The sequence below is a fragment of the Larus michahellis genome, chromosome 7, assembly GCF_964199755.1.
Source record: "Larus michahellis chromosome 7, bLarMic1.1, whole genome shotgun sequence".
Lineage (NCBI taxonomy): Eukaryota > Metazoa > Chordata > Aves > Charadriiformes > Laridae > Larus > Larus michahellis.
In genome coordinates this window covers 7,209,324-7,235,844 of record NC_133902.1, presented here as the reverse complement: position 1 = coordinate 7,235,844, position 26,521 = coordinate 7,209,324, and the positions used below count along the sequence as shown (strand labels likewise).

Sequence of the window (26,521 nt, the reverse complement as noted above, 5' to 3'; positions counted from 1 at the left end):
TTCAGTCTTTGAGCCTGTGGATAGGTAATCCTCAAAGGTACCCTTGTGTGATCACTGATGGTTATATCTAACAGACTGCATGATGTGTTAGCAAACATTAGAGTAATTCATGGAAGTCTTGTCACTTTTTTTCCGATGTCAGCTAACCTAACAGAGTCATCTGGGTTTAAACTACATCTGCTTAATCTATTTTGGCTAAAGATGGGGTCATTCTTTTTTTTTTCAAAATGTGAGTAATTTAATTTAGCTTAAATCTATTTGAGAAATATTTTTAAACTACAGTTAAAAGAAAAAATAAAAACTTTTCATCCATGAAAGAAATTGTGGCCTTTAATTTTGAGAAATGGTTCAAATTAGTTGAACCAGACCACGCAGTAATAATGCCTGTACAGCCGCTCTGAAATGGATTTATTTCAATAACCGTCAGCCAAAATGAGAATAAGCTATCATCGAGGTCAAGTAAATATCTGATTGTATTTGGTTGAGAAACGTTTTATGTTAAATGATAGTAACTCTTCTTATATAAAGACTTTTAATTTTGATGAGCCATTTAATCTAACCTCTGTGTCTGAAACAGCTGCAGGACAATGGGCAGTTTCCACTTAGCATTTGATTCCTTTAAGTATAAAAACCAAGAAAAGCACTCCCTATTTTTATATGCAAGTGAGAGGTGTGTGAAAAATGCTAAATTGCCCTTCGATTATTGCCTGTTACTTAGGTCCTGAAGTGTGGAAACTGCAGTGGTACTCTCCATCAAACTTTGTCTTTATTTAAAGGTTTTTCTCCCTGTATCTTTATTTTTTTTATATACGTGTTCCTATTCCTGAAAGCATCTGGTTTAGTTGAACTGAAGTTTCTTATGAGCTCAAGGACTTCAGGAGAAAATTAGGAAATATGGTTTTAGTTGCTGGAGGATCTGTTGGTTGTGTGCCCAGTAAATCTTGAAGCACTTTTGTTTTCCAACGGCAGTTTTGGGGATGTAATTGTTGCACACAAAAACATCTTTAATGTACTGTAATTTGATTAAATTTGGGACTGTAGGTATGACTTATACATGGTGCTATTTTCTTGATTGTAAAAGTTAGTATTGACCAAAATGAGGTACTTTATTCCACTTGAAAATGCAAAAGTGATACTTGGACATAAAAAGGAGACAGAAATGCCTTGGAGTTTGAACGGGAGTTTCTTCCATCATATCTGATTATTTTTTTCCCCTTTATTTCCTTAACTTTTTTACAAATGCCAGACTACCGAGAATATGTTTACATGAAGCATAGGGAGGGCTAGGAGTCAGTCTGTTTGCTCTGTTCCTGAAGTAGCCTATGATTTTCCACTCCAAATTGTTTAGGAAAGTATTACCTACACTGAATGGTAATAATCTGTACATAATGACACTGCTGGCTCCACTTATTCAGCTATGAAATAGGGATATTGTACTTTTTGGAAGTGATAGACTTTAGTTGCCCCTATGATGACATAGATCTGCCAATATTATTTTGTCGTATTTTTTTTTTGCCAATCGTTTCAAGTAGTTTTACTTGTTTTCTGGCTACTTTGTATTAAAAAGTAATTGAAAATAAGCTATTCACCCCCTTTTATGTTCCCTGATGTGGATAGCAGCGGATCTGCTGCAGGCTTGGCAATTGACATGCTGTGCTCTGTATGTAAATTAGAAGGGAAATAGGGATATGTTGTGGTATTTTGGATTGTATAAAGCTCAAATTAGTCTTTGTCTCCTTTATGCACCTTAAAAGCACACATCTCAGCGTATATGCGGCAAATGTGCTGGTATAAAATACTCTCTTAGGAAACTTAACGGGGACAGATTTTTAAAGCAAGATTTCTTAATTCTAAATCTGGCTGCTGATTGATCTGATGGTATAAGCACCTGTAAAATAGGCAGGGATAGTTATTTTATTGGATTAGTGTGGATTAATTCATTAATGTTTGTAACAGGTTTTCACATCCCTAGGCGCTCTAGAAATTCAAGGCTTTGTTGATATATTTCTTATTTTTTAAATACTGTTGACTTTAATGTGGTTAACGGCAGGAAATCCAAAGTACTTGGAGTACTTCAGCCAAGCAACTATCTCTGTTTTGCGGACAGTGGAAGTATTTTTGCAAAAGTCGCTAATGGTTTTTAGCTGTTTTGAGCTCGTAGCGGGAAGGGGCCTGGGGAGTTGGAAGTGGTGGTAGGTAGCAAATAAAGCAATGGGTAGAATTTCGGCTATAAAAATGAAATGCACACACCCCTCCAGTATGCGGGGAACGTCCTCAGTAGTCGCGAGCGTAAACAGCGCATCGGCGTGTCCCCCGGGGAAATCACCGCCGGGAATCCTTATCGTCCGAGCGGGGAAGCGGGCAGTTCGGGCCGGGAGGAAGGTGCTGGGATTCCTGGAGGGGCGGGGCGGGCCCTGTCGTGGGGGTGGCCGGCCCTTCTCGTGGAGGGGCCGCCCTATCGTGACAGCACGCCCCCGCTCTGCGGCGGGAGCTGCCTGCGTTGCCGGCGACAGGGGGCGCCGTGGTGCCCGCGGCCGCCCCTTCCGCCGCGGCGGGGTCCGGCGGGCGGGGACGCGGCAGGGGGCGCTGCGGCGCGGAAGGCGGCGCGCCCGGCGGCCGTTCCGGCGGGGTTTGTTGGGGGCGGGCGACGCGGACATGCCCGAGCGGCGCCGCCGACATCAACAATAGTCCGCGGCGGCGGGCGGGGAGTCATCGCAGGCGGGGAGCGGCGGGCGCCGCCGCGCCGAGCCTTCCCCCCCCGCCCCGTTCCCCGTCCCTCCATGGAGGGGTTGTACTCGCTGGGGGTGAGCGTGTACTCCGACCAGGGCGGCAGGAAATACATGGAGGACGTGACCCAGATCGTGGTGGAGCCCGAGCCGCCGGTCGAGGCGGAGCGCGGTCCCCCGCACAAAGGCGGAGCGGCGACCGGAGGCCCGCGCGTCTCCGAGCCCCTCGCCGAGAGCAGCCGGCGGAGGGGAGGGAGCCCGCGGGCGCCGGAGGAGGGAGCGCCGCCGCCCGGCCCCGGCTCCGGCCGGCGGCCGCGCCGCTCCGTGGCCTTCTTCGCCGTGTGCGACGGGCACGGCGGCCGGGAGGCGGCCCAGTTCGCCCGGGAGAACCTGTGGGGCTTCATCAAGAAGCAGAAGGGCTTCGGCTCGGCGGAGCCGGCCGAGGTGTGCGCGGCCCTGCGCAAGGGCTTCATCGCTTGCCACCGGGCCATGTGGAAGAAGCTGCGTAAGTTAGAGGCGATGGGCGCCTTCCAGCCGCCCCCGCTCCGTCGGGCCCCCGTCCCCTCCCGCCTCCGTCCCCGCCGGGCGATCCGGTAGCCCTGACGGCCCGCGGCCTTTCCGCCCGGCCGCCGCGCCTGTCCGTGCCTCTCCCTTGGGTTCCTGTTCTGCTTTCTGCAGGGCCCTGCAGTGAGAGCTAAGGGGACAGCAGATCCGCCTGCCCACCCCTGACATCACCCCCAGGTGCCGGTCGGTCCCTTTCCCCAGATGCCGGTGTCCCCGAGTGTGGGACGTCCCGCTTTTAGCCGCCTTTTTCAGCCCCCGCCCGCCCCCCCTCCGCACTATTGTGAGTTGCGTGCTTGGAAGCCTCCCTCCATCTCTGCTTTAGGATCTGGTAGCATCGCTGCCATCTGTGTGCGGGGAACAGCGAGGAGAGCAAAAAGCGCGATGTGATCTGAGATGTTGAATCAAGTAATTCGGTAAAACAAGAAAAACTGGAGAGCAAACTGTGGGAGAAAAGATAGAATCAGAGGGTGAGGACACAACGTAGAACGATAGTGCTACGCAGCTGAAGATGGTGTGACTGTAGAGCTTGCGGTTTGTTTTGAGGCTGTTACAAGTCCCATCTCCAAATTCGATTTAGCGGGAGGTCTTCATCTTGGTTGCCTTGGGGAACTGCATGGAATACCCCCTTAGATTTCCCTTGTCCAGAGTATCGTGAAAAGGGGGGGGAAAAAAAAAAAGTAATTTTGGCAACCTTAAATGGTCTGTGACTGTGTTTTTCCCCTAACTGTGCCTTGATTCCAACTGTTTCTATAGAGTCCTGATGGAAGGATTCAAAATGTGGCTGTTTTATAAAGGATAATTGTTTGCTCGTTTTATCGTTTGAGCATTAGGGAATATGCAGCATAACTGCCAAAAGAGAAAACACACTTTGTATCCTGAAGATTGTATAGATTCGTTGCTTAACTGCAAGATTGATTGCTTAATTGCAATAGGATAGAAGTTGGGGTCCTAAATAGGTAAGGGTAAAGGAGAGAAGGGTGACAAGACAGGTGACAGTAATCATTCTTGCACTGTTCCTTCTCCCCGAGATCTAGTGAAACTGCAGAACTGTGTTTCTGAAAGGGTTTGGGTTTTTTTCCTGGTAAGCTAAAGGTTGTGGCTTAGTTAGAGTATGCTTGTTGTTTATGTATAATGTGTAAAGTGTGTGTGTTAGGTATGCGCTTATATATTCAGAAGCCCCAGAAAAAGAAAATATAAGAACAGTGAACAGCAAGTGAAGACAGGAAGGCAGGAGGATAACACAGTAAAATTGGATCAAAAACATAGGTAGTGATAGTGACAGGTGGGCTTGGGAGGCAAACATAGAAAGCAAGAATTGCACTTTGAGTACTGTGGGGTTTCAACGAAGTGATTCGTTGCGGGGGGGATTATAGTGTCAAAACAGTTTCATTTTCTTTTTCCTTTTTCTCGAATACCAAAATAGAGAAGTTGTACAAATGTCAGGTACTTGAAAAGATACGGAGGAAGGAATGGCGAGATTGGACAGAAAAGAAGGGGTCTGAATTTTAGAAGCACCGGAACTTGACCGCAACCTTGATGCTGGTGAGCAAGTGGGGAGTGGAACATGATCTCCCGGGCTGCAGACGTGTGTGATAAGGAGAAAGACGTGTGAACAGGGGAAGATGGTATGGGGCAGAAGGATAGGGAGTTTAGTTAGTATGCCTCTCTGTCTTTTGTCTCTGTAACTATGTGTGACTGCAAAATGAAGAGAGGTGGGGTGAAGTGACAGAGTACAGGAAATGCTCTTTTAGTCATGAGTGTTTAGCAAATAGTATGTCGGTTGTGGAACCAATTTAAGTTGTTGTGAGAAAAAACATATCCCTGGCTATGAGCATTTGATGACAGTTTTAGGTAGACTATATAGTAAAATTCTACGTAGGGTGTTTGGTCTTACTGATTCCTTCTGCGTGTGCGTAACAGCTAGAGTTTTATGGGACAAAAGCTTTACTATAGCTAGTTTATAACTTCTCATGCTGTGTTACGGAATCCCAGTGCAGATTTTACTTAGAGTGAATAATTTTGCATATCATCATATGTAAACTAGATCTTTAACTGTATTGGTGACACTATGGACATGAAGGTGAGACTGGGTATTTTGGTATCTCGAAATGGGGGTGGGAGAATGGTTTGGATTTTTGGTGTAAAGGACAAAGTCTTTATTGCTTCCAGTTGATGGCCATTGGAAGAGAATCCCATTCTCAGCTGCTCTGTTGTTAGTTCTTGGAAACTGTGGGGTCATCCCAGTGCCCATCTCCTATGATAGACAGGAAACACATTGATGATGAGAGTACCAGAAAAAGTAAAACAGAAAAATACCTCGTTTTCTTTGCTGATAACTTTGCGATTACTTATATAGTAATAAAATTATCTGTCTACTAAAGAGCTTCTGGAGTAAAAGTTCTTACTTTGAAGCCTGTTTCTACAACTGGCAGTGGCAGGAAGGTTGTTTACAAGAAGCATTATCAGGAGGTCCCAGATTTTGATGTGACTTTACTGAGGATTGCATAGGTTTATGTTTCTTTGGTAACACGTTATTTGTGTAGCCAAGAGCTTGTTTCAAAATGTTTGTGTTTAGCTTGATGATATCAGAAACATTTTTCAGCATTACTAGTTACAATTTAGAGAGAGTTGCATACTTCTGCTTTGGTTATAACTCTTCCCGTTAAATTTAATTGAAGCAATAAAAGTCAAATAATATTTTCATCTCTTATGTAATAACAAGCGTTTTTGTAATTTTTACTGCAGTCATAATTTCAAGATTGTTCTTAGAAATGTTTAAGCGTTTATGTATGTATTCTGATCTGAAAAAGACCTAGACTGTTTGAGGCAATGCAGATTTTCAGGATAGTGTAAAATTTTTAGGGCCTCTTGCTGTGTTAAAAGTTCGTATAGCATTTATTTTTTGAAAGTTTAATAAGAATTTTAGAATTAAACTAATTTGAAATGAGGTATTGTAGCTTGACTTAGTGTATGTAAAAACATGAAATAAAAATGAAATGTATTTGGCAGTTTTCGATTCCCAGGACAATTCTGAATCATTCTCAAAAATAAACAGGAGCAGAATTTGCACAAACGTGTTTTGGAGCAGTCTGTGTGTTTCAGATCACACTCCAGCCATCATAAGAGAATTTGCTTTTTAGACTGTGGCAGAATATTTTTTTTCTTCTGTTACGGATGTGGTATCCAGGTGTAGGATCCATATTTTGGTTTAACAGACATACTGTTTGGGGTTTCAGGTATATCTTTGAAGTGTGAATTTTGTTTCGAGAGCTTTGTTGTAATTTTAGGATTTCTTTTAATTTGTCAATTGGCGGTGTGAAAAATGGGCAATAATTTGCTCTGGATGCACTGAAGGTCTAAACTCAAAAGTGGATGGCATTTAATATTGTTACTTTGAAGGGATGTTACTAATGCCAGTTGCGTGCTTAAGAAAAAGCTTGTGTTTCTGTTGGAGCTGGTGTGGGCAGGTAGGGAGTGTTATGTGTGTATTTAAATAAGAATGGCAACTGCAGCCGATGTTTCTACCAAAGGAAGAGTTTAATGCGCTGCTACTCTTAATTAGTATATATTCTGAGTTAATTTGTTAGAGGAGAAAATGCCTTTTGATCATGCCTAATCATTTGGACTATTGTGGTATCTTATAAAAGAAACGTAGGTGCTTTTTTAAAGTCGAAATAATATTTTGTCTTGTATCTTGCATCTAAATACAGGACAAAGAACAAGGTAACAAGAATAGGCTTTAAAAATAGCATTTGGTGAGTTTTGCTGGGTCATGGTGGCATGTAGGAAAAGAAGTCAGCAAGTAAAAAAAACTTTCTTGATCATAGTATCCTCTGCGTATGTATATGTTTTTAGGGGTTCCATATAGTTTGCACTCAAATGTTTATTTTTCCAAATGAAAGGAAAGGGAAAGAAAAGATGCAACCAAGTCAGATTTCATGATGCAAAACGCTTCATACTTCCTGTCCTAGGCAGCAGGTGACAACTTCAGTTTGCTGGCTGATATGCCAGCTGCAAAATGGGTTGAGTTTACAAACTCAAAGTTACAAACTGAGTGAAGGTAGTGCTTTTCAAGTAGAGGGAAAAATTCTTTTAGAAAGATGTCCTATTGCTTAAGTTACAGGACTGATTAAAAACATGCTCCTGATATGTGGAGGAGTTGTGTAATTGACTTCAATTTTAATACTTGAGCTCAGAAGAAAAGTCAGGAGTTCTGACACTTTTGTTAATTTCTGATGAGACACAATCTGTAAAGAAAGGAATACGCTATCCTTTGTATAATACTTATCTCTAAAGAGGAGCAAGGCATAAAGTGAAATGCCTTGCTGATAGGCAGATCTAATTTCTGGTTCTATTGGAGCCTAAAATCTGAGGCTGCCATATCATTCTTTTACGTGTAAGTGGGTGATTTCACTCTGTGCTCTTTGTTTCCCATAAAGACTGATTTGACTCTCTAATGTATTTTATGGCTATTGAAGGGTTGTTACACTGACACAAACTCGTTAGTTGCAGCTTGTTTTCTGTTAAGTGCATGGTTGAAGTCCTCATTACCACTTGGCTTCCTCCCTCATTTGCTTTCCATTTGGAATGTGTTAGGTTTAATATCCACAGTTAAAATTGCCAGACAAAGTACTTCCAATAAGCTCGTTGAATGTTTGTGTTCTTGAAATAAAGCTACTCCTAGGGAGAAAGTGTATTTGGGTATTTAGAACACAAAGCTAGAACTCTGTGTTAGAACTTAAATGTTTAAATTATACTGGACATCTCAGTAGCTAACAATGAGGAATTGCAGCTTTTATTCTCAAACTGTCTGTATAATTCTGTTTCCCGTTCAGCACGGTCTTCCATGTATTCTCTTTCTTGCCTTGGGCATCTGAACATTTTTCAGTGCCGCTAGAACTTAAGTACCTAATCTTTTGCTTGTGCTTAAAACTTTTGAAGTTTAAAATACCTGTTTTCACTGAGGGGAAGGCCTAATTGTGTTTTGGTTTTCTCTTGTGTGTTTGTTGTGCCATAGGAAAATAAATAATATAGTACTTTGGCAGTCTGGCTTGGGTATTTCCTGCAAACACAATGGGTAACACAGTGGAATTTTTATGTTGTACTGCGTGAGCGTGACTTGTGAAGTGCAGAAGATAGAATGTGACAAGGAGATGAGTCTCCCTTCTGAGTTTGTCTGAAGACATGAGTGGGTGCGGTGAAGAAGAAACATGAGGTTGCTGTTGACAGTTAAAATCAAGCGATAACTGGGAACTCCAGCTCTGTCTTCTGAGGGCGCTGAAGTAGGGAGGAGGACTGTTATGGCTGATCTTTCTTAATTGGGATGTTGTCTCAATCATTTTGTGGTGTTTTGGAAGAAGATGGACTTGGGTGTGTAGACATAAAAGTAGATAAGAAAATAAAAGGCATGAGAGAAATTTGGATTGGACATAAATGGGGAGAGTACTGTAATAGGAAATTAACACAAGTGTTTTGAGGGAAAAGCAGTTGGGAAAGAAGATTTCCCCAACCATACGCAGTTCATGCTCGTTATAGGTATTTTATTGTTCTGAATTCAAGGGGTATCTTTTGCAGAAGACTTGACGTTGGGTTATGGGATAGCATACTTAAATAGTCTGCATTATTCAGTCCTCCAAAAGGAAATGTGAATAAAACAGTTGCACTGTTATTTACCTTAAAATGTTGTTCAGCATATAAAAGTAAAAAAGCATTTTCTTTCCTTCTGAGGGGATCACAAATGTTGAGACAACCTGATTCACAGTCAAATGCCCAGACAAAATAACCTAATTTGTAACGTTTCTACCTGTTCAGACAGGGAAGTGAACAGTAGATCTTAACAAAACGCTTGATTGATGCTCAAGGAGTACATCTTCCCCCATGTTCTTCTAGTGATGCTTGGACTATTAAACCAGAGGAGACGGTTTCTTGAATCCTATCTCGGTGCTTTGATAGTGGCTTTACATATATGTGCCAATTTACGTTGTAGCTAGGGGAGTGATGTTATGAAAGTAAAGGGGACCCGAGGGCTCTGCTTTGCCTGGCCACGCTATAGTTAAGCACACACTGAGTTGTGACATTACGCGAGCCTCTGTGCCACACTTTTCATTTTGATCTTCAAAACATTACCAGGTCCACAGAATTAAAAACAAAGGTATTTTTATTTGCTTTTTTCCTCATTGCAGCAGAGTGGCCGAAGACCATGACAGGTCTCCCAAGCACGTCGGGAACTACTGCCAGCGTGGTAATTATCCGCGGGTCAAAGATGTACGTTGCTCATGTTGGCGATTCAGGAGTGGTGCTCGGAGTCCAGGATGACCCCAAAGACGACTTTGTGAGAGCTGTGGAGGTGACGCAGGACCACAAGCCAGAACTTCCCAAAGAAAGGGAGAGAATTGAAGGCCTTGGGGGCAGGTAACTGTCTCTGTGTTTTCTACTTCAGGTTTGATCTCTGGGTGCTGTTTGTGTTTTTCTGACTGAACTACCTTAAGCTTGCTTGTTTTAGGGGGGGCAAGCAAGCTGGTGAATCTCATAGTCTTATTTACATTCTTTCCCTACCTATGCTCTGTTTTTTTTCCTAGCTTGTTGGGGACTAAGTTATAGTGATCCATTGTTACGCTGTTGTGCTTTTTGCTAGTGGTTATGGTATGAACAAAATTTAAATTTCCGGGTGGATTCCCATGCAGCTAAAGCACGGTTACAATTCTAAATGTTCACTGAAAACTTTGAAAGTGGGGATGCTGCTTTTTGACCTATTCTTCATTAAAATCTGAGGGGAAAAAAATTGCCTTTCCATATAGGTAATGATATGGGGTCTGGAAGATCTGTTTTGTCAAATGGTGGAAACACAGCAGTTTTGACACAAAATGCTCTATAATTTCTCATGCATTCTGCATTGTTCCTGAGGTGACGCTGGCAGCTGTTGAGTAGGCCCTTCAAAGCTTCTGTTTAAGAAACATAAAAAAAAAACTAGATTTGAAACAAGATACTGTATTTGCTGTTATTAAATATACACTTTAAATGTTAGAATACCTCATTTTAATGCGTATCAACATTAGGAATTTCTTCGCTGTCAGGAGCTGGCAGATGTTAGAACATCTCCGAGTTGTAGTTGATGCGTGTTCCCTGTGACTGAGGAGGAAAGCAGGCAGGTTTGTCAGATGGCACTAATGTTTTGAGACAAACCTCAGGGCTCGCATTTGGCGCAGCTTCACAGGAGCTCTCTGTTCTTTCGTTCTACAGTACCGCACCAGATGGATGGGCACAGTTTCCTTCTCTTAGCAGTTCAGAGGCAGAGATCACTGAAGGTTTTCCTGTTGACATCATTCATACGAGAACCCTGTCAGCTCATTAACCTTCAGATATTTGTATCTCTAGCAGGTGGAAGTTGATCAGTTAGCTGTATTGGGGATGGTAGCTTTTCAGAAAGGGTAACTTGCAGTTTTGCTAGGTTGGTACTTGTAAACGTGTAGGTTTCCAAGTTTTTTATCTCAGAGTTTGAAAGTCTCTGAAGCGTCAAAGAAGCGTTCCCTGGATCTTTGTATCAAAAGGAATGGTTAAAAATCTATGTATTTTTTTTCAATTTTTATTTTTACCGGTGCTCCTTCTGTTTTTCCCAGGCTGGCTGTTGCAGGCTATTGTGAGGCAAATGGTAGGAGTGAGGTGGAACCGTGCGACTCTGCTTATTAATGTCTTCTCTTTCATGAGAGCAAATTAGGAAAAGTTAATAGGAGAGCATAATTGAATCTTTCATTAAAAATGGTATTTTTCTAGTAACAGTCTCTGAGTGTGGGATGAGGTCTTCTTTCAGATAATGCCTGAAGTTAGCTTTGTGTGGTCATTAGTTCTACAAGCGGATGAGATAGATTTTAGGATGTGGTGTTTTTGACTTTGCCGCACTGTGCATGCGAAAGGATGGAGCTAAACATGCCCTTGTTGTTAAGGCCTTTGAAGTCTCAGGAAGTGAATCTTGAATAGCTTCAGTATGAGGAATCTTGAGGCTGTTCCAGAGCTTCTCAGTTTCTAATTACCAATGGCTGTTCTTGGATAAAAGCTAGCTTTTAAGTATCTAGTTCTTAACTTGGTTGGGACCAAGCTTTGCTAGTTCCTTGTTCCATTGCCTTTTCTTGCTTGATGGCCGATGCTCTCGCTGTTCTTTTTTCTGTGCCTCCCCTGCCCAGTAACAGCTGGCCCATTTACTTGCTCTGTAGCTTCTCCTTTGACCCTTCTAGTGCCATCTGTGAGAACTAAAACCAGTGCTCAGTGCCTTAGAGCAGGTGTCAGCATTCAAATGGAGAGCTGTTTCTTCCTATCTTCTGCTTTCAGCAGATAGCAACTATGAACAATTCCTCTTTTATTTCTGCCTGGTGTTGGTGCACCATTAAGGAAATCCCTACAGAAAGCTGTTCTGTTTCCTTTTGTTTTTTGGTTGGTCTTTTTTTTTTTAACTGTACTGTGCTGCTCTTCACTGCCAAACTTTGGCAGATGGAGGAGGAACTACATGATATTTCCCCCAGAGTGAGTTGATGTTGATGGTCCTCATCTGAGGAAAGCAAATTCAGTTTTGCTTTTTCTCCAATACATTAAAAGACAGTCTTACATCTGGTTATTGCGGCCAGACAGAATTTCTTCCAGTCGTCATTCTCCTGCTTTTTCTTTTCTTCTGCCCTTCATCTCTCACTTTTTGCTTTGGCTTAATATGGAATGAAACTAATCTAAGTGATACCGTGTGTTTTGAAATACTTAATTGTGCTGTGGACTTTCCTGAGGGTGCTCTCATTATTGACTCCATGTTTGCATATTTAACTGGTTTTGTGTCACTGAAGCTAATTTTCATGTTTTCATTTCTATTCCTTTTTAACCCCTGCCTCTTTCTGATGGTTTTAGTGTGATCAACAAGTCAGGAGTGAATCGTGTCGTTTGGAAGAGACCCCGCCTGACTCACAATGGCCCTGTGCGCCGCAGCACCGTCATCGACCAGATTCCGTTCCTGGCAGTTGCTAGGGCGCTTGGTAAGTCATGCTCATGTTCGCAAAGCGAGACACCGCTGTGAACTCAGTTCTGGCCACCAGAACTGAATTCTACTCTGTTTGCCAAAATATATCGTTTAGAGGGATTTACTCATGTGCCTGGCTTACGAGGCGTTCTGAAAGTCTGGGCCTTCTTACGGTATTTTTAATACAATATAGATTTCATTTTTCAAATAAAGCTGTGGAAGGTGTCATTGGTGAGTGAAGGACTTGCCCAACAACATGCAGGACTTTAAATGTCAGCCTTAAAAGGATGGTACTTCATTTTTCTTGCAAATGAAGACATACAAAGCAGTATGTGTCTCCAAGATGGAGAGCACATTTGTCTCTTACTGAAAAAATAGGACTGTAATTTTTGACTAGGTGGTGGTAAAAGTAAGTTTTGCTGCATAGCATACGAATTACTTGGGTCTTCCTTTTGTGGTGAATCTGTTTTCTTTCAAGACTTAGCATACAATGAACAAAGGGATGAAAGTCAAGTCTGTTTTATCTATAGCTTGCCTTTGCAAGAGTATTAGTAATGGGAAACTATCTTTGAGGAGCACCATTCAGAGGACATATTACAGTACTTACAAACTTGTTATGAATGGCTTTTGGAAAGTACTTCATAATTCAATCTTTGGATACCTCTTGCCCATGAGCGTTAGTGGTTTCTGGTCATGTTTTTTTTTCCTCAAATTTCATTGCAGAATTAAAATCTGCATTTTGTTTCTTACTTTTCTCCTTTTGTCCCGGTGGAGAACTCTCTATCCAGATATAGCCAGTATAGGTTTGATTTTTATGGAAATGTGGTATCGTAGTTTTACCTGTGAAAACTGTCCTGTGACTTAATTCCTTCTTGGCAAGCTTGACAGTTACGTGATAGTGTTGTCAGTGTTCCTAGATCAGCTGGCAGTGTGTCATGGGGACAGTCTGTTCCTGGGACCGTGGTCGTCTTGATAATTGCATGGCATAACTGTGTCTCATTTCAAAGGCAGTGATATCGGTTTCACATGGATTTGTCCAGTATTAAGAATTCTGCAGTGATAACTAACTTTATAAAAGATAGCTTTATATCAAGGAAGGATTCACAGGTGGCTAAAAATAAAATTTTAATTTTATGGACATTTTTCTATCTCACAAGTCTTTATTACATGTCATATTTTAGGCAAGATAGATGCTTATTTTATGATTAGTGAAACCGACTCGAGAGTTTGAATAAATCCTTTGGAGTTAATAGATGACCAGCAAACAGAGATGTTTATCCACTGAACAACACATCCCTCTTTTTTCCCCTTTTCTGCAGAAGGGCACGCGTTCCTCATTACAAAAAGCATATGCTTAATTTTGATGAATCTTTTAATTCCTATGATTGCAAGTTTGTTGTTTGTCTAAATAGCTCGATGACTTTTGATCCGATTCCTCTCAGCAAGTTGAACAAAAGGATTTGGCTAGGTTTTGTGTGCAGATGGGAATTCAAGGAATGATGTGTCTGTTAGGCCCCTATTGCATTCTTTCCCGTTATGTGGATGAAGAAGATTACTGGAGAGTTTCAGGTCCAAGAAATGAGAACACCTAGCTTTTAACAATTCTTCGTTTCAAAAGTTAACAGGTTTGAAAGCTTAAAAGAGGGCTTTGACATCTTCAAATCGCGGAGAAAAACAGGTTTACAACGTGACAGTGTTCTGGTGTTTGCCTGCGCAAGCAGCCTCTGTAGGCTCTTCATATCCCCTTCTAAGGAGGTATGACAAACCTCCTGGAAAAAGGAACGCAGCTGCTTCGCTCTGTAGGACCCAGATGGTGCACAGACGCTCACAGTTTGGAAACAGGATTTAACTTCTTTCTGAGGCCAGCATGCCCCTTACGCTGCTCACAAAAGACCTACCACGACTAAAGCCGTTCGCATTCATGCTGTTGAGGCCTGCTCGACCTCTTGGCTGGCTCCCAGATTGCTACCCTGGTTGGCACAGCACTGCTGCGTTGGAGCCTCTGCAAGCAGCGTAATAACTGTCAGTGTTGACATATACTGGTTACCAATAGTCCAGTCAATCCTACCAAGATCTAGCACAGTGATTCTTTTTGCTAAGTCCAAACTCTGTTGTTATTCTTGATAGAAATCCCATACAGATCCCAGACTGGATAATAATCAGACAGTAATTTTTAGCAGGAGAGCAAGAGTCTCTCGACACTCTGCACTGTGGAGAGAAACCTAGAGTTGTGAATTTACTATCTTTAAAGTGGGAAGATTATCTGATTAAAACCCCTAAAATTTAGAACATAGGTGGTTTTTTTTTTTTAAAAAAAAAGTTTGTCTTCCTCTTACAACACTGTAAAATATGTTGATGTCATCTCATCCAGTCCTCAAGTCTAGCGCTCGTTGTAAGGAGGACAGCGGAGGTTTTAGAAATAGCAGGAATAAAACACTGTGGAAAAGTATTTTGTTGGCCAGATATTTGGACAGCAGAAAGGATACTGGTGCAATAGAAGTCCTTCTGGCCAGATGAATTCCGTTGACATTCCCTTTACTGTTCTGATTTTCTACAGTGTCTTTCTGCCCTAAAATAAGCATTTGTGGTATGCGCTTTTTATTACCACTGCTTCTTCCAACAGTAGTTGCATTTAAGTAATGTTTAATTTATTTATAGCCCCATAAGAAGTCAGAAATATTTAGGCTTCATACTGTCTCTGTAAAGTATCTGTATGGTACTTGTACCATATACAAGTTTTAAGTCTTCTAATGAAATATTTTAAACTGTAGCAGAGTATTCTGCATTTTAAGCATAGCTACTTCTGATAACCTTTTCTGGGCAATGAAAAACATCTTTCTTTATACCAGTTTGCCTTGTAATAGATACTTAGGAATCCTGTGCAGTCTCAGAATTGTTCCCCTTGGGACTTGCTACCTGTTCTGATCAGAAGAGCATTTTGTTTCCTTACAGTGTAATCACTTGAGTAAGTTTCCTGGCACCCAGAGTTTCATGGTAACTGTCCATTTTTTATGGCTGTCCCTAAAACAGGTGTGAGGTAACGCAGATTACTTGAATCCCCTTGCATAAAGCAAGGCTCCGTGTGTGCAAATTGTTGGATACTGTAGAGCAGACGCTCAGGGGCAACAAGCCATCGTGTTACTTGCTTGTGTGTTTTGAAGAGCCCGTGTGTGTCATTGCATCATATATTAGTTACTGTCTCTGTGTGGAGACAGTCACTCTATGTGGCACTTGGGAAGGCGTTGTAGACTCCTGTGTGCATGCTTACCTGTGTGTGTCTTGGGGAAAGAATGCTGAGAACCTGCTCTGTGTATGCAGATGAGGAAAACTGAAGGAGGAACTACGTGATATTTCCACCGGCATGAGCTGACGTTAATGATGATGATAACAGCCAGATACATGCTAGCAGAAAGGTTACATTTCAGCTATGCCATCTATCTAAATACATTAACTTAGACCTGTTTTCTGGGATGACAAGCACAAGGCTATAAGTGTACAAGATGATGTGTGTTTAGTTCCCCTGTGTTAAACCATTGTGGAAAAACAGAATGAACAGTTTTAATCTTTGGAAACTCAATTTTGTAGTAAAATCTGGCCGTGTGTATGACTTTCAAAGATGGTATACAAAGTAGGGGAAGTACAGAGAAGCTACGGTCTGAGCTCTGAATACCTTACTACCATAAGATAACTTGAAACAAGAACAGAATGTAGAAACAAGTAGACAAATGGTGTGATTAATCACCGAGCTTTGTAGGTTGACTGTAAGTGTAACTTAAACTCATTGTAGTTTTCTTAAGTTTCTATTTAAGTTCATATCCCCAGCTGTCCCCCAGCCTGATCAAGTTGACTCATAACATGTGGTGGCAGAAGGGGGTCTTGATTGTTTTTTAAATTACATGAGATCTCTCTTGTTGGTAAATTAGTTCAGGTTTAAATCTAGTAAATCTTCTATGGACTTTTTTCCCTCCTCCTCCCCTTTTCTTGGGAATTAATACCCAGCCAAGATCTGCAGCTGTCAAAAGGGTTATGGAGTAAGCGATTACCTCACAGTATTGTAGCTGTTTGGTGTATCGTGTTTTTTCTTAAATTAATGAATGATGAAACCTGTACCAAGAACCGGTTAGTTAAACCACTCATTCAGGTGGCAACATGGAAGTATCTTTCCCCTGTGTTTTATGTAGAAATATCATAGACTCACCCCCATATCTTAGGTGGAGTGGCCTCCACCATACAGGTTTGACTTTTCATAAGAAGGTGAATTTCCTGCTGACCCCTAAAAGGAATTGTGTCCCAGGGCGGTGAATGCTCAATGTATTGCTCTGTTGGCTCTGACAGCGATACGGAAGCTGTTTTCCGCAGCAACTTATTGCATGCCAGAATTGTTTTGGGAAGCTCTCTGAACATGCATGCCATGAAACCCTAAAGAGGGTATGGCTGACCTCAAATTATCGAAGTAGATTCCTGTTTAAGTGTTTAGGTTTTTTATGTGCATTTAACTATTAAAAAAAAAAAGTTACCAAATCGAATGGGCACAGTTGCTACACAGTGTTTGCTCGTAGTTCTCTGTTCCTGCTCCTTTGTGGGTCCCACCCTGAAGATCAATCACATTGAATTGCACAGGCTACTAAGTTACACTGAAGTTATACAGCATTTTCCAGCTTTTATTGATAATCACTTTCTTATTTTATCTATATAAAACCAGACAAACTTGAAGCGCGTTTGGGTTTCTAGCGTTGTCCTTGGGAAGTCTTGCTCTAGTTTGTATAATTTTCTTCACCCTCAAGACAAAAAATATACGTAACGGAGTACATACTTTACTTTGCAGATCTGTGTTAGACGGATCACGTGAAGGCATGCATGGATCTGTGTAGCTCAAATGAAAGTCTGGGACTTCCCCCCCCCCCAGCCTTTGGCAGACTGGAGGTCCCTGTGCGTGCCCCTTTAGTTCTCTCTTCTTTGCCATTGTAGAAAAGCAATAATAAAATTTTGCTCCTAAAGGTAGAACTTTATCCAGGTTTGGTCAGTGCATTCTTCTGTTTTACACTTTGTCTTCAGCTAAGCGAATGCTGTCTAGGATTGTCTTTTGAAGCTTGAAATTCCACCGTAGTCTTAATTGGAAGGCCAGAAATTGTGAGTAGCTTTCTGCATGCCATTTTAGCTCTTTACCCTGTTTTTGCATACCAGTTTTTGCGGGCTTTTCTCATGCAGTGTGCTCTGGCATAGCCCTAGATAGACACCTTATTTTCTCTCTCACCTGTGATTTTGCTATCATACAAGCAGAGATGAGCAGTCAAGGTGAAGACTGCCTTATGAGCAGCTTTTAATTCACCATTCATTTTAAATGCAATTATTTGTTGAATTTGCTGTTGAAATAATGTTCTCTTGCCTGTGCTTTCCTTTTCTACATAGTGTTGAGAGTGCCATTCTTTCAACAGGTTTGGCTGAAATAGTATGTAAAAGAAGCTACTAAAAAAAGTACTCCTAAAGGAGCAGTGAAAGTTTTAAAGTCCCAACTGCTATTTGTGTAACTCTTCTGATCGCAGCTACCTTCAGTTTTGTCCCCGTCTCTCAGACTGAACTGTCTAAATTTAATCATTCCTGGGTTGTATGAACGGGACATTGCATTCATCTTTAGACTGCTGTGAAGATGCCCTCTTGTGGCTGTAGGACTGGGTTGCCATGAGTTTTGGTGACAACATTTTCCATCCCAGCTCAGCCTGAATGGTTTCTGTATCCTTGCTGAGATTTGTCTCACTTCCTAGCAGAGCTGCCTCATTGGCAGTGAAAAAAGGAAGTTCTGCAAGTTTTCCCTTTGTGCTAACAGACCTTTTAGATAAAACTTTGATTTAAAAAGATCTGGGATTAATCAAACTGGGTTTTCGTTTTGGACTGACTTATAAAAGTAAACTTTTCTTTCCTCTATTAAAACCAAAAGATATTTTTGTGTTCGAAACAGCATGCTGCAGAAACATAAATGAAAGACTTGATTTATATGACTTCTGGACATACTTTTGCTATGAGAGGCTTTAGGCTTAATCCAGTCCAGTCTACTTATACGATGGGTGTTTCTGTTTGTAACTTCAATTACTTTCCTGGCAGCAGCTGAGTTACAAGGAGGTTGTTTTTTTCCTTGTATTTTAAAAGGTAATAGTAAGCAGATAAGATAGACTACGTATTTTGATATATTCTTATAGGTAGCTAAATTAGTTTCCTGCTCCTTTAGTATATGATTTCAAACATCTATTTTTCATTTTGTAAGATGCAATGTAATTTTTGTGTAGATCTCTGTATATTATTCTACTTCGAGTCATGACTAAGAAACAGGTATGATTTTTCTGCAAGATGTGGAAGGAACTACATTAATACTTTTTTTTTTTTTTGGTTTGGAAAAGAAATATACAAACCTCACACCAAAAGGAATATTCCTGGTCTGTAAGTTTTTAGAGAACAAGATTGTTAAGTTTTGTAAATGTTTGGGTTTTAATTTGGAACAAAAATAGCATGGCTCACAAAGTGAAGTCTGAGAACCTGGCATTCCAGTTCTGTAATACTAGCCTTTGGCGTGTCACATCGTCTTGCTATCTTGGCCTCCCAGGCTGCTAAAGGCTCACTTGTCTGTCTGCTTGCTTTGGGACAGAATTGAAGATTTCAGAGCACTTTGAAACGCTTAGGCAAAAGTGTACTCTGCTTTCTGGCTTGCTTTGCTCTCCCTTTTTCCTTCTCAGAATGGTAATAGGGGCTGCCATGTAAGGTGACTCTTCCTAAGTTTGTCATATATTCCTCAGCCGCTGTGGACGCTGTGCTCTCCAGCTGGCCAGAGAAAGATATACAGCTGACATGAGTATTCTATCTATGCGGCAGCTCGAAAAAGCATTGACTTAATCTGTGGTGCCCTGCCCTTTAGAGGAAGAAAAAAAAAAAAAAAGAAAAAGAAAAAAATAGTGCCTCACCCTAGTGACATAGGTTGGCCCTTGCTGGCTTGGAGTTGAAGGACCTGTGAGAATTATTTTTTAAGTGAAGTACTCTTTACTCTTTACACAGTACTGTTCTACCAAGGAGCACTTGCCTGCTTGGTTAGGCTCAGTTTGTGGGTTTATGGGAGTAGACTGACAAAAGATTAATGGTGAAGGCAATTTTTTCTTTTCTTTAGGGCAATCATAAGAATCGGTTGTTTCCTTCTAGCATGAGGAAGGAAGAGTCTGGATTTTTCTATGTGCCTCAGGCATTAAATATACTTGGTGGAATTTTACCTGAGTCAAAGATCAAAACCTTTATTTTTTTCAGTTTGTGACATCTAAAGCTCCATTTAGCTTTCAGTAGCTCCAGACTTCTCTGGAGTTGGTCATTTAATACCTGATTGTGCTTTAGTGCTGTTCCATGGTACAACTTTGTAAATAAGTTATTGTGTATTTCCTACACGTTTTTGAGCTTGACTAGATGAGTACAGGTGAATTTAAAACTGATGGGGATTCAGTTCTTACTGTACATTTACTGCAAACTCGGAATACTGCTTTGACAGAGGTGCTGCTACAGGAGATGATGTGAAAGAGTCCATTTTGGGGGGTGTAAGAAATAAGTTCCGGTCTGAATGGAATAGGCTCAGGCAGAATCCTCTGTGAAGCACATTTTTATTCACATTCTTGCAAGAGCGGGTGACCTAGCAAGTAGGCGCACTTTCAGTTCTTGAAACACACCTTTTTATTTCCTAATCCCGGCCGAACTTTTCCCTCCACTGTTTCCCAATGGTTAGGTACTCCAGGGTTCACAGTCTGTCCGAGCTGCCTAAAATTCTTCCCGGATGTCCTGCCTCTGTTTACTTCTCTTTATGCTACACCTAAAGGGATTATCTGACTAGTTTATTTCTTTCCTTTTTGGTAAAAATTTGCTCAATGTCATTAGCCCCAGTTAAATGTTTGACTACCCTTCTAGACACTAATGCAGTAGGAATCAGTTTGTCCTTTTGTCTGTGTGATAAGAGATGTTCTACAAGCCTTTGCTGGAGCCTCTTTGTCTCAGTCATTCCCTTATCCTGTCACCACTGATGGAAAAGGGTTTTCTCCTTTGGAAAAGCAATACCTGCCTTTCTTGGGGGGGGAGGAAGGCAGCATGTTTAATAAACTTTGTCTTTGAAGCTACGAGTCCTTGAACTAGTCTAGCTCCTCTCCACCATTTGCTTTCAGGAAAATTTACTTTATTCTTGTGGTAGCTAATTTTCTCTCTGCCCTCACTCCCCGTTAATGATAGTACTGTGGAGATGTGGTTAGTTGCAGATTTGCACATGGATTTGACCAAAGATGTGGACCACTGTTATCAGGTATAGCTTGGCATGGCAGCGATTAATTCCTGTGTCCAGCCCACACCCTGGGGTGCTCATTGTGGAGGGGAGACACAGGCTGGAAGCCTTTCAAAGGCACCCAGGACGGATGGGCTCTGCTTAGGGGTTTGCCCTCTGATTTGTGAGGTGTGGGTTCATCGTGTGTGTTCCCGGAATCTCTGCGTGCCTTTCAGCAAGTTCATGATCCGTGGGGTCCCCTTTATAACCAATATGATACTCCCGATTATTGCCTTCCTCTTGGAGAAAGGTTCTCTGAAATCAGTGTGATTATTACTCAGCTGTTTTCTCAGGAAGGGCAGCAGATGGGCATGATGACATGTATGTAGATGAACCAAAATTAAATAGCATCAGGTTATTTTTATCCTACACCACAGTATTTTTAATTAAAAAAGTGATTCAGCGAATAACATTTGTCATTTCTCCCAAATGAGCGTGAACAAACTAGCAAATAAAAGCATAAAAACATTATGCACGTTGGAGATTGATGCTGCCACTGACTCCAAGACGTGGCTGTTGTAAGATCCCCAGCTCTTGTTTACTTTACCTGCTGCGTCCGTGACAGGCACGACGTGAAGAGCTCTCAGCGCGCGAAGACTTTTCGTGGCAGTTCGTACACAATAATTGCTGCGCTGGAGCGAGCTCGGCTCTTCTGTTACAGTATTTATTTTGATCTTGTTGCCAGCTGGCTTGCTTTGTTGTGAGTCTGTGGAGGGAGAGTGCACCTCTATACAAGCAGGCTCGGCTTTTAATTAGCACTTATTAGAAGCATGTGTTTCTGTCTGCTGCTGCTGCAGTGGAGGTGAATTGGTGCTTTAATGAGGATGGACCATCCGTGCTTGCTGTGGTGAACGGGAGTAATTGAGTTGAAGTATTCCCTTTCCTGATTCTGGAAAAGTCTTTTCAACTGGTTGATAGCTTAAGGCAAAGCTAATGGAAGGAAGTAGGAAGACAAAAAGCTTATTTATTATCTTTAAAAGGGTGGTGATGGATGTGTAAGAAGGCTACAGGCATGCTTTCTGAAGCCAGCAAAAAGCAAAGAAGAAAAACCTGAGAAAACCTTACCCTTAAACTGGAGTTCTTAAGCTTCTGTATGCTTTTACTCTGACATTTTAATTAATTTCTACTTTTAAAGCCATGAGTTCTGCACAGAAAGATATAGTCTGTGCTTGCAAATAATAATGTTACTTTATTTCTTACCCCTATAGGAAGCTATTTATGAACATTAAAAAAAAAAGAGAAGGTGTTAGTGCAACATAATACCATTCTTGATTTAAGGGCCCAACCTTTGAAAAAGTTTTTATTTTTTAAGTATACTTGATAAACAAAATTGAAGTAAATTTATATGGAAATGCGTTTTTCTGTTGGAGTGGGTTTTACTTGAGGATGGTTTGGAGGAAGCACTTGAACCAATGGATGTTTTGATTCAACTGTGTTATTTAAATTCCGTTCAGGCCATCGTTACCGGTGATGTGACCCCGAACTCATTCGCGTAGCAAGAAAGATTTAAAAATAGAAAGGCTCACTGCATGAGGCCTTCCAAGGGAGAGGCTTTAGCTCTCATTTTCTGCTTTCCTGCTGGAACCCAGGCACTACTTGTGTTCCTGTGGCTTATTTCCAGCTCCAAAATTTGGCACATGGTGTTCAGCTGGAAAGACGCTCTAACACGGCACTGCATGGCTTTGGAAATGATGCTGTGGAAGGAGGAGGAATGGGAAAGAGAAATTAATAGGGGAAAGGCTTCAGTCTCTCCTTCTTTCCCCTTTTCCTTTGTTCCATCTCTGTGGCACCTGCATGCACAAATACACACGCAGCAAGACATAACCCTGTGGTTCTGTATTGCTAAGATGGCTGTGGAGGATATTAGGTTTTGGGGTTTTTTAAAATAAAGAGGCAGGTTAGTACCTTGAGTGTGAAAAGGTGTGATTTTTAGTAGGTAGTTTTTTGTTTCCCTTCTATGAACAGGACTTGTTAGGGTGTGCAGGGCAGCATACCACCATCCTGGTGCAGACTGAAGTCTAATGCTGTATGTGATGTTGGGGAGAAAAAGTGTACTATGTGATTCCCCCCCATCGAAAAGCCCCAGCCTAGTTCTATAAACTGTACCATAATTGCCTGTACAAGAGGTAAGGATTTTGTCTCCAGTGTTTAAACTGTACCAATAACTGGAAAGGCAGATCTTCTCAGGTTTCGTGTGGGTGCAACAAAGTAAGGCTTTACTTCTGTTTAAGGAGAGAACTTTAGTTGCTCAGGTAGGTTTTAGTTTGGATATTGAGGCTTTGCATTCTTCTAGGTATTAATCTGTTATATTTCCCCTTTTTCTGAAAATCTTAGTTTTAAGAGAGTAGAAGACCTCCTATAAACATAGACTGGTTTGAACATGGTTTTATTTAAATTGCTACATGTTAACAAATATAATCAGAAAGTGACAGCAGCAGAACAGTAATTGTGCTGAAATGACTTTGTGTTGCTGTTGGTGACTTGAGACTGGTGGTAATTGTTTTCATAGGAACATTTTTCTGTCATTGCCAAGATTCATATTTTCATGTGTAATGTAACAATTTAAAAACGTTTTCGTCTTCGCTAGGTGATCTTTGGAGCTACGACTTCTACAGTGGTGAATTTGTTGTGTCTCCTGAACCTGACACTAGTGTGCACACAATTGATCCTCAGAAGCACAAATACATTATCCTTGGCAGTGATGGACTGTGGAACATGATCCCACCTCAAGATGCTATCTCTATGTGCCAGGATCACGAGGAGAAAAAATACTTCATGGTAAGAGCAGTGGCTATAAGTCATTGTGGAAATGGTTTAGTCTGGTGTGTATGAAAAGTATCTAATGATGGCATTTTGTTTAAGCATATTCATAGTTTTGCCACAAAATAGAAGTTGTTACAATGTGGCTGACACTGTGCTTGCATATACTGTCAAATCAGATGTGTTGTTAACATTGTTTAAATTATTTCATTGTTGGTTTTGGGAAATTTGACTACCAGGATGGCATCTGTGGGAAATAAAGAAGATAACGTGTTCTTTCTCTAAGGAAGTTATACAAAATACTGTCTGAAAATTAAATTCATTTCACATTAAGGCACATGTTATAATGTAGACAATTGTTTATTCGTTTTTACATGATTTTACAAAGTCTGAAATAAATTCTTCTCTGGTTTATTTTACAAAACAATTTAGAACTTATATAGTGGCACATCTGATAGTAAATAGTCTATAAACTCCTTGAGAGACTTTAGGAAAGACCATAGGGTGTGTTACGACCAGGCTATTTATGCGAGTCATTGCATGAATTTTTTGGTTTAAAGCAGTCATATATATGTGGATTCTCCCATAAAATGATTTCAAAGTTATATTTCACTAAGAAGAAAGGTACGTTTCAATTAATATTTCCTCTTGTGTTTCTGAATCAAGCTACTTTAGCACATGATACATAGGAATATATATATATTAGGCTGTCCACGTAAACTCTCCATTTATGAGTAAAATGGCCCTGACTGCTTTCTCTGTCTGTCCCTCTCTTCTATCCTAAAGGGAGAGCACCGACAGTCCTGTGCCAAAATGCTGGTGAACAGAGCACTCGGCCGGTGGAGGCAGCGCATGCTTCGTGCAGATAACACCAGTGCCATTGTAATCTGCATCTCGCCGTTGCAGGATAGCAAAAGCAACTTGGAAAATGAAGAAGAATTGTATCTCAACTTGGCAGAGAGTCCCTCCTATAGCAGCCCTGATACGAATGTCATGACACCCTCCCGCTGCCGTACCCCCCCTGTCAAGGTAACATTTTTTTCAGTGTTTTAAGTGTTCCCCTTTTGAGTGTGGAGCCCATTAAATATGTAACAGTCTCCCTTTTCTTCCCCTAGAGTGGTAATTTCTTTTTATGCAGTTTACTGTGATATCTAGGATTAGGGCAATGGTGTAGTCAGACTATTGCCAGGGATTGAAGTAATAATTTTCGAAACTACTGGCCTGTCAGTTTAAACCACTGTTTAGTGCTGCTTTTTTTTTTTTGTTTGTTTGTATGTTCGTTTTCAATTTTAATTGCAGTGGACCCTAGGCACTGTGTATGGCTAGATAATAGATTTCAGTTGGAGGACAGTAACTTGACAGCAATTGCCTGGCCATATTGTCACTACTGCGATGTACAGAGCATTGGAGAAACAGATGAACTTCTAATAATGTTTCTTAAAAGACTTTGGAATACCAAAGGCAGAGTATTAAAGTATGAACTTCTCATAATTCCTGAATTTAGGGACACTGTGCTTTTTTAACTCTTAAAATCCTAATCGTTTATTAGTAGGTGTTGATCTGCGTTCCCTCCTTAAGGTAGAAGAAATGATTACTGTAACTTCACGCCTAGTTGACACAACTTTAAATGCACTGTTTCTTAAAAGTCCATTTTCCAAGATCCCCCACAAAATCAGAAGTCAGCTGTGAAAGAGAGGAATCGGACTGTGGGGGTCAGGGGTTTAAAAAAGGAGAAAACACAACACATCCACTTAGACAATGAAGCTGGGCTACAGTTTCTTTTCCTGCCTTGCCAGGTACTTGTAGAGCTTGCACAGGTGATGAACTGCAGGCTGCTTGTAGATGTGTTCTTAATCTTGGTGTGGTTTGGTTTTGTTTGGTTGTGGTGGTGGTTGGTTTTTTTAAGGTGACCCATGGTTAGTGTTTTCAAACACACATCACTGTAAGGAATGTTTTCTTTCTGGATTGGGAGATCTTATTGTCTTACTCTGGTAGATTTAATACTCCCTGTTAGAGGAAAAGACATTATAATACAAGGTCTGTCTTCAGATTAGAAGTTTTAACCATAAACATAAAGCAGAGCTGTTCAGAAGCCTTTTTTTTTTCCTTCTAAGAACCGGAGTGCAGTTATGAGTGGATGTTTGTTTCAGTAATTACAAGCTGCCTCTGATTTAAGTAATTGTCCTTTGATGTTCTGCAGTATCTTTGGATAACTGTCCTTTGGGCAAACTAAAAAGAAAGCAAAAATTAAAAAGGGAGTCATAACATTCCCTTGGTAGAAACAAGCTGATAATAAAATGGCAAGCTCAACCTTTCTGTCTCCTTCCCTTCCAGCCAGTGTAGCAAAATACGTGAAAAGAGCTTAAAATCAGGCAAAATCTTGAGTGGAAAAAAATTGATTTGAATTCTGAATATTCCTAAACTTTTAAGTTTTACTGTATTTTGGGTGTAATCTGTTATCAGTACACATTGAATAAACGTTGAGCTATGATGACTGCAAAATATTCTGGATAAGGACTTAGTGAAAATGCTTTTTTTCCTTAAGATTCCTCCTCTCATCTAAGTAGATTCCGTGAAGAGATCAAAAGTTTAGATGACTTACAGTTTTGGTGTTTGCCATGTAGATAAGGCCTTATTTTATGTTTTTGCTTAATGTGCAAAACCCAAAAGAAAATTGTGACTGGTTACAGGTCTGCATGGAAAATATGAGTATAAATCAGTTCTGGTTTAATGCAAAAGCTTCTCTTCTCCTGGATTAAAACAAAACTGGTGTTGCCAATTTAAAATCCTATTTTCTTGGGACTTGTTTTTTTGTTTGTTTGTTTGTTTTTTTATGAAAAGTGCTAATCTAATAGGTTTCTGCTTTAATAACAAACATCCGACCGTCCTCACAGAGTACCTGTAAACAGCAGAAGAAAAGAAATGTGAGAAGGAAGTTGAAAAGAGACAGAAAAAACCCACTATACTCTCAGAATGATTTTGAAATACTTCAGGAAAAAAGGCAAATATCTCCAGGCACATCATAATAAATGAAATGTCTTAGCAGTTGTGCCTCCATGTAATGGTTTTTTGCGAAACAAGAACTTTGTGTAGTTATCTGTAAGTGTATTTGTACACCATCCTGAGCAATGTTATCTTTTTCATAGT

The 26,521-nt window shown here is 41.0% G+C and overlaps 1 protein-coding gene across 1 annotated transcript in view; it reads left to right on the top strand.

Annotated features, from left to right (window-relative positions):
- Nucleotides 1-2,603: 2,603 nt before the first annotated feature.
- PPM1D (protein phosphatase, Mg2+/Mn2+ dependent 1D) overlaps nucleotides 2,604-26,521 on the top strand; it is a 28,029-nt gene continuing 4,111 nt past the window's right edge. Inside the window, exons 1-5 of the mRNA XM_074594827.1 lie at nucleotides 2,604-3,231; nucleotides 9,473-9,701; nucleotides 12,174-12,298; nucleotides 23,202-23,392; nucleotides 24,161-24,403. Of these exons, the coding sequence (XP_074450928.1) occupies nucleotides 2,781-3,231; nucleotides 9,473-9,701; nucleotides 12,174-12,298; nucleotides 23,202-23,392; nucleotides 24,161-24,403 (1,239 nt within the window). The 5' untranslated portion in view covers nucleotides 2,604-2,780. The remainder of the gene's footprint in view (nucleotides 3,232-9,472; nucleotides 9,702-12,173; nucleotides 12,299-23,201; nucleotides 23,393-24,160; nucleotides 24,404-26,521) is intronic.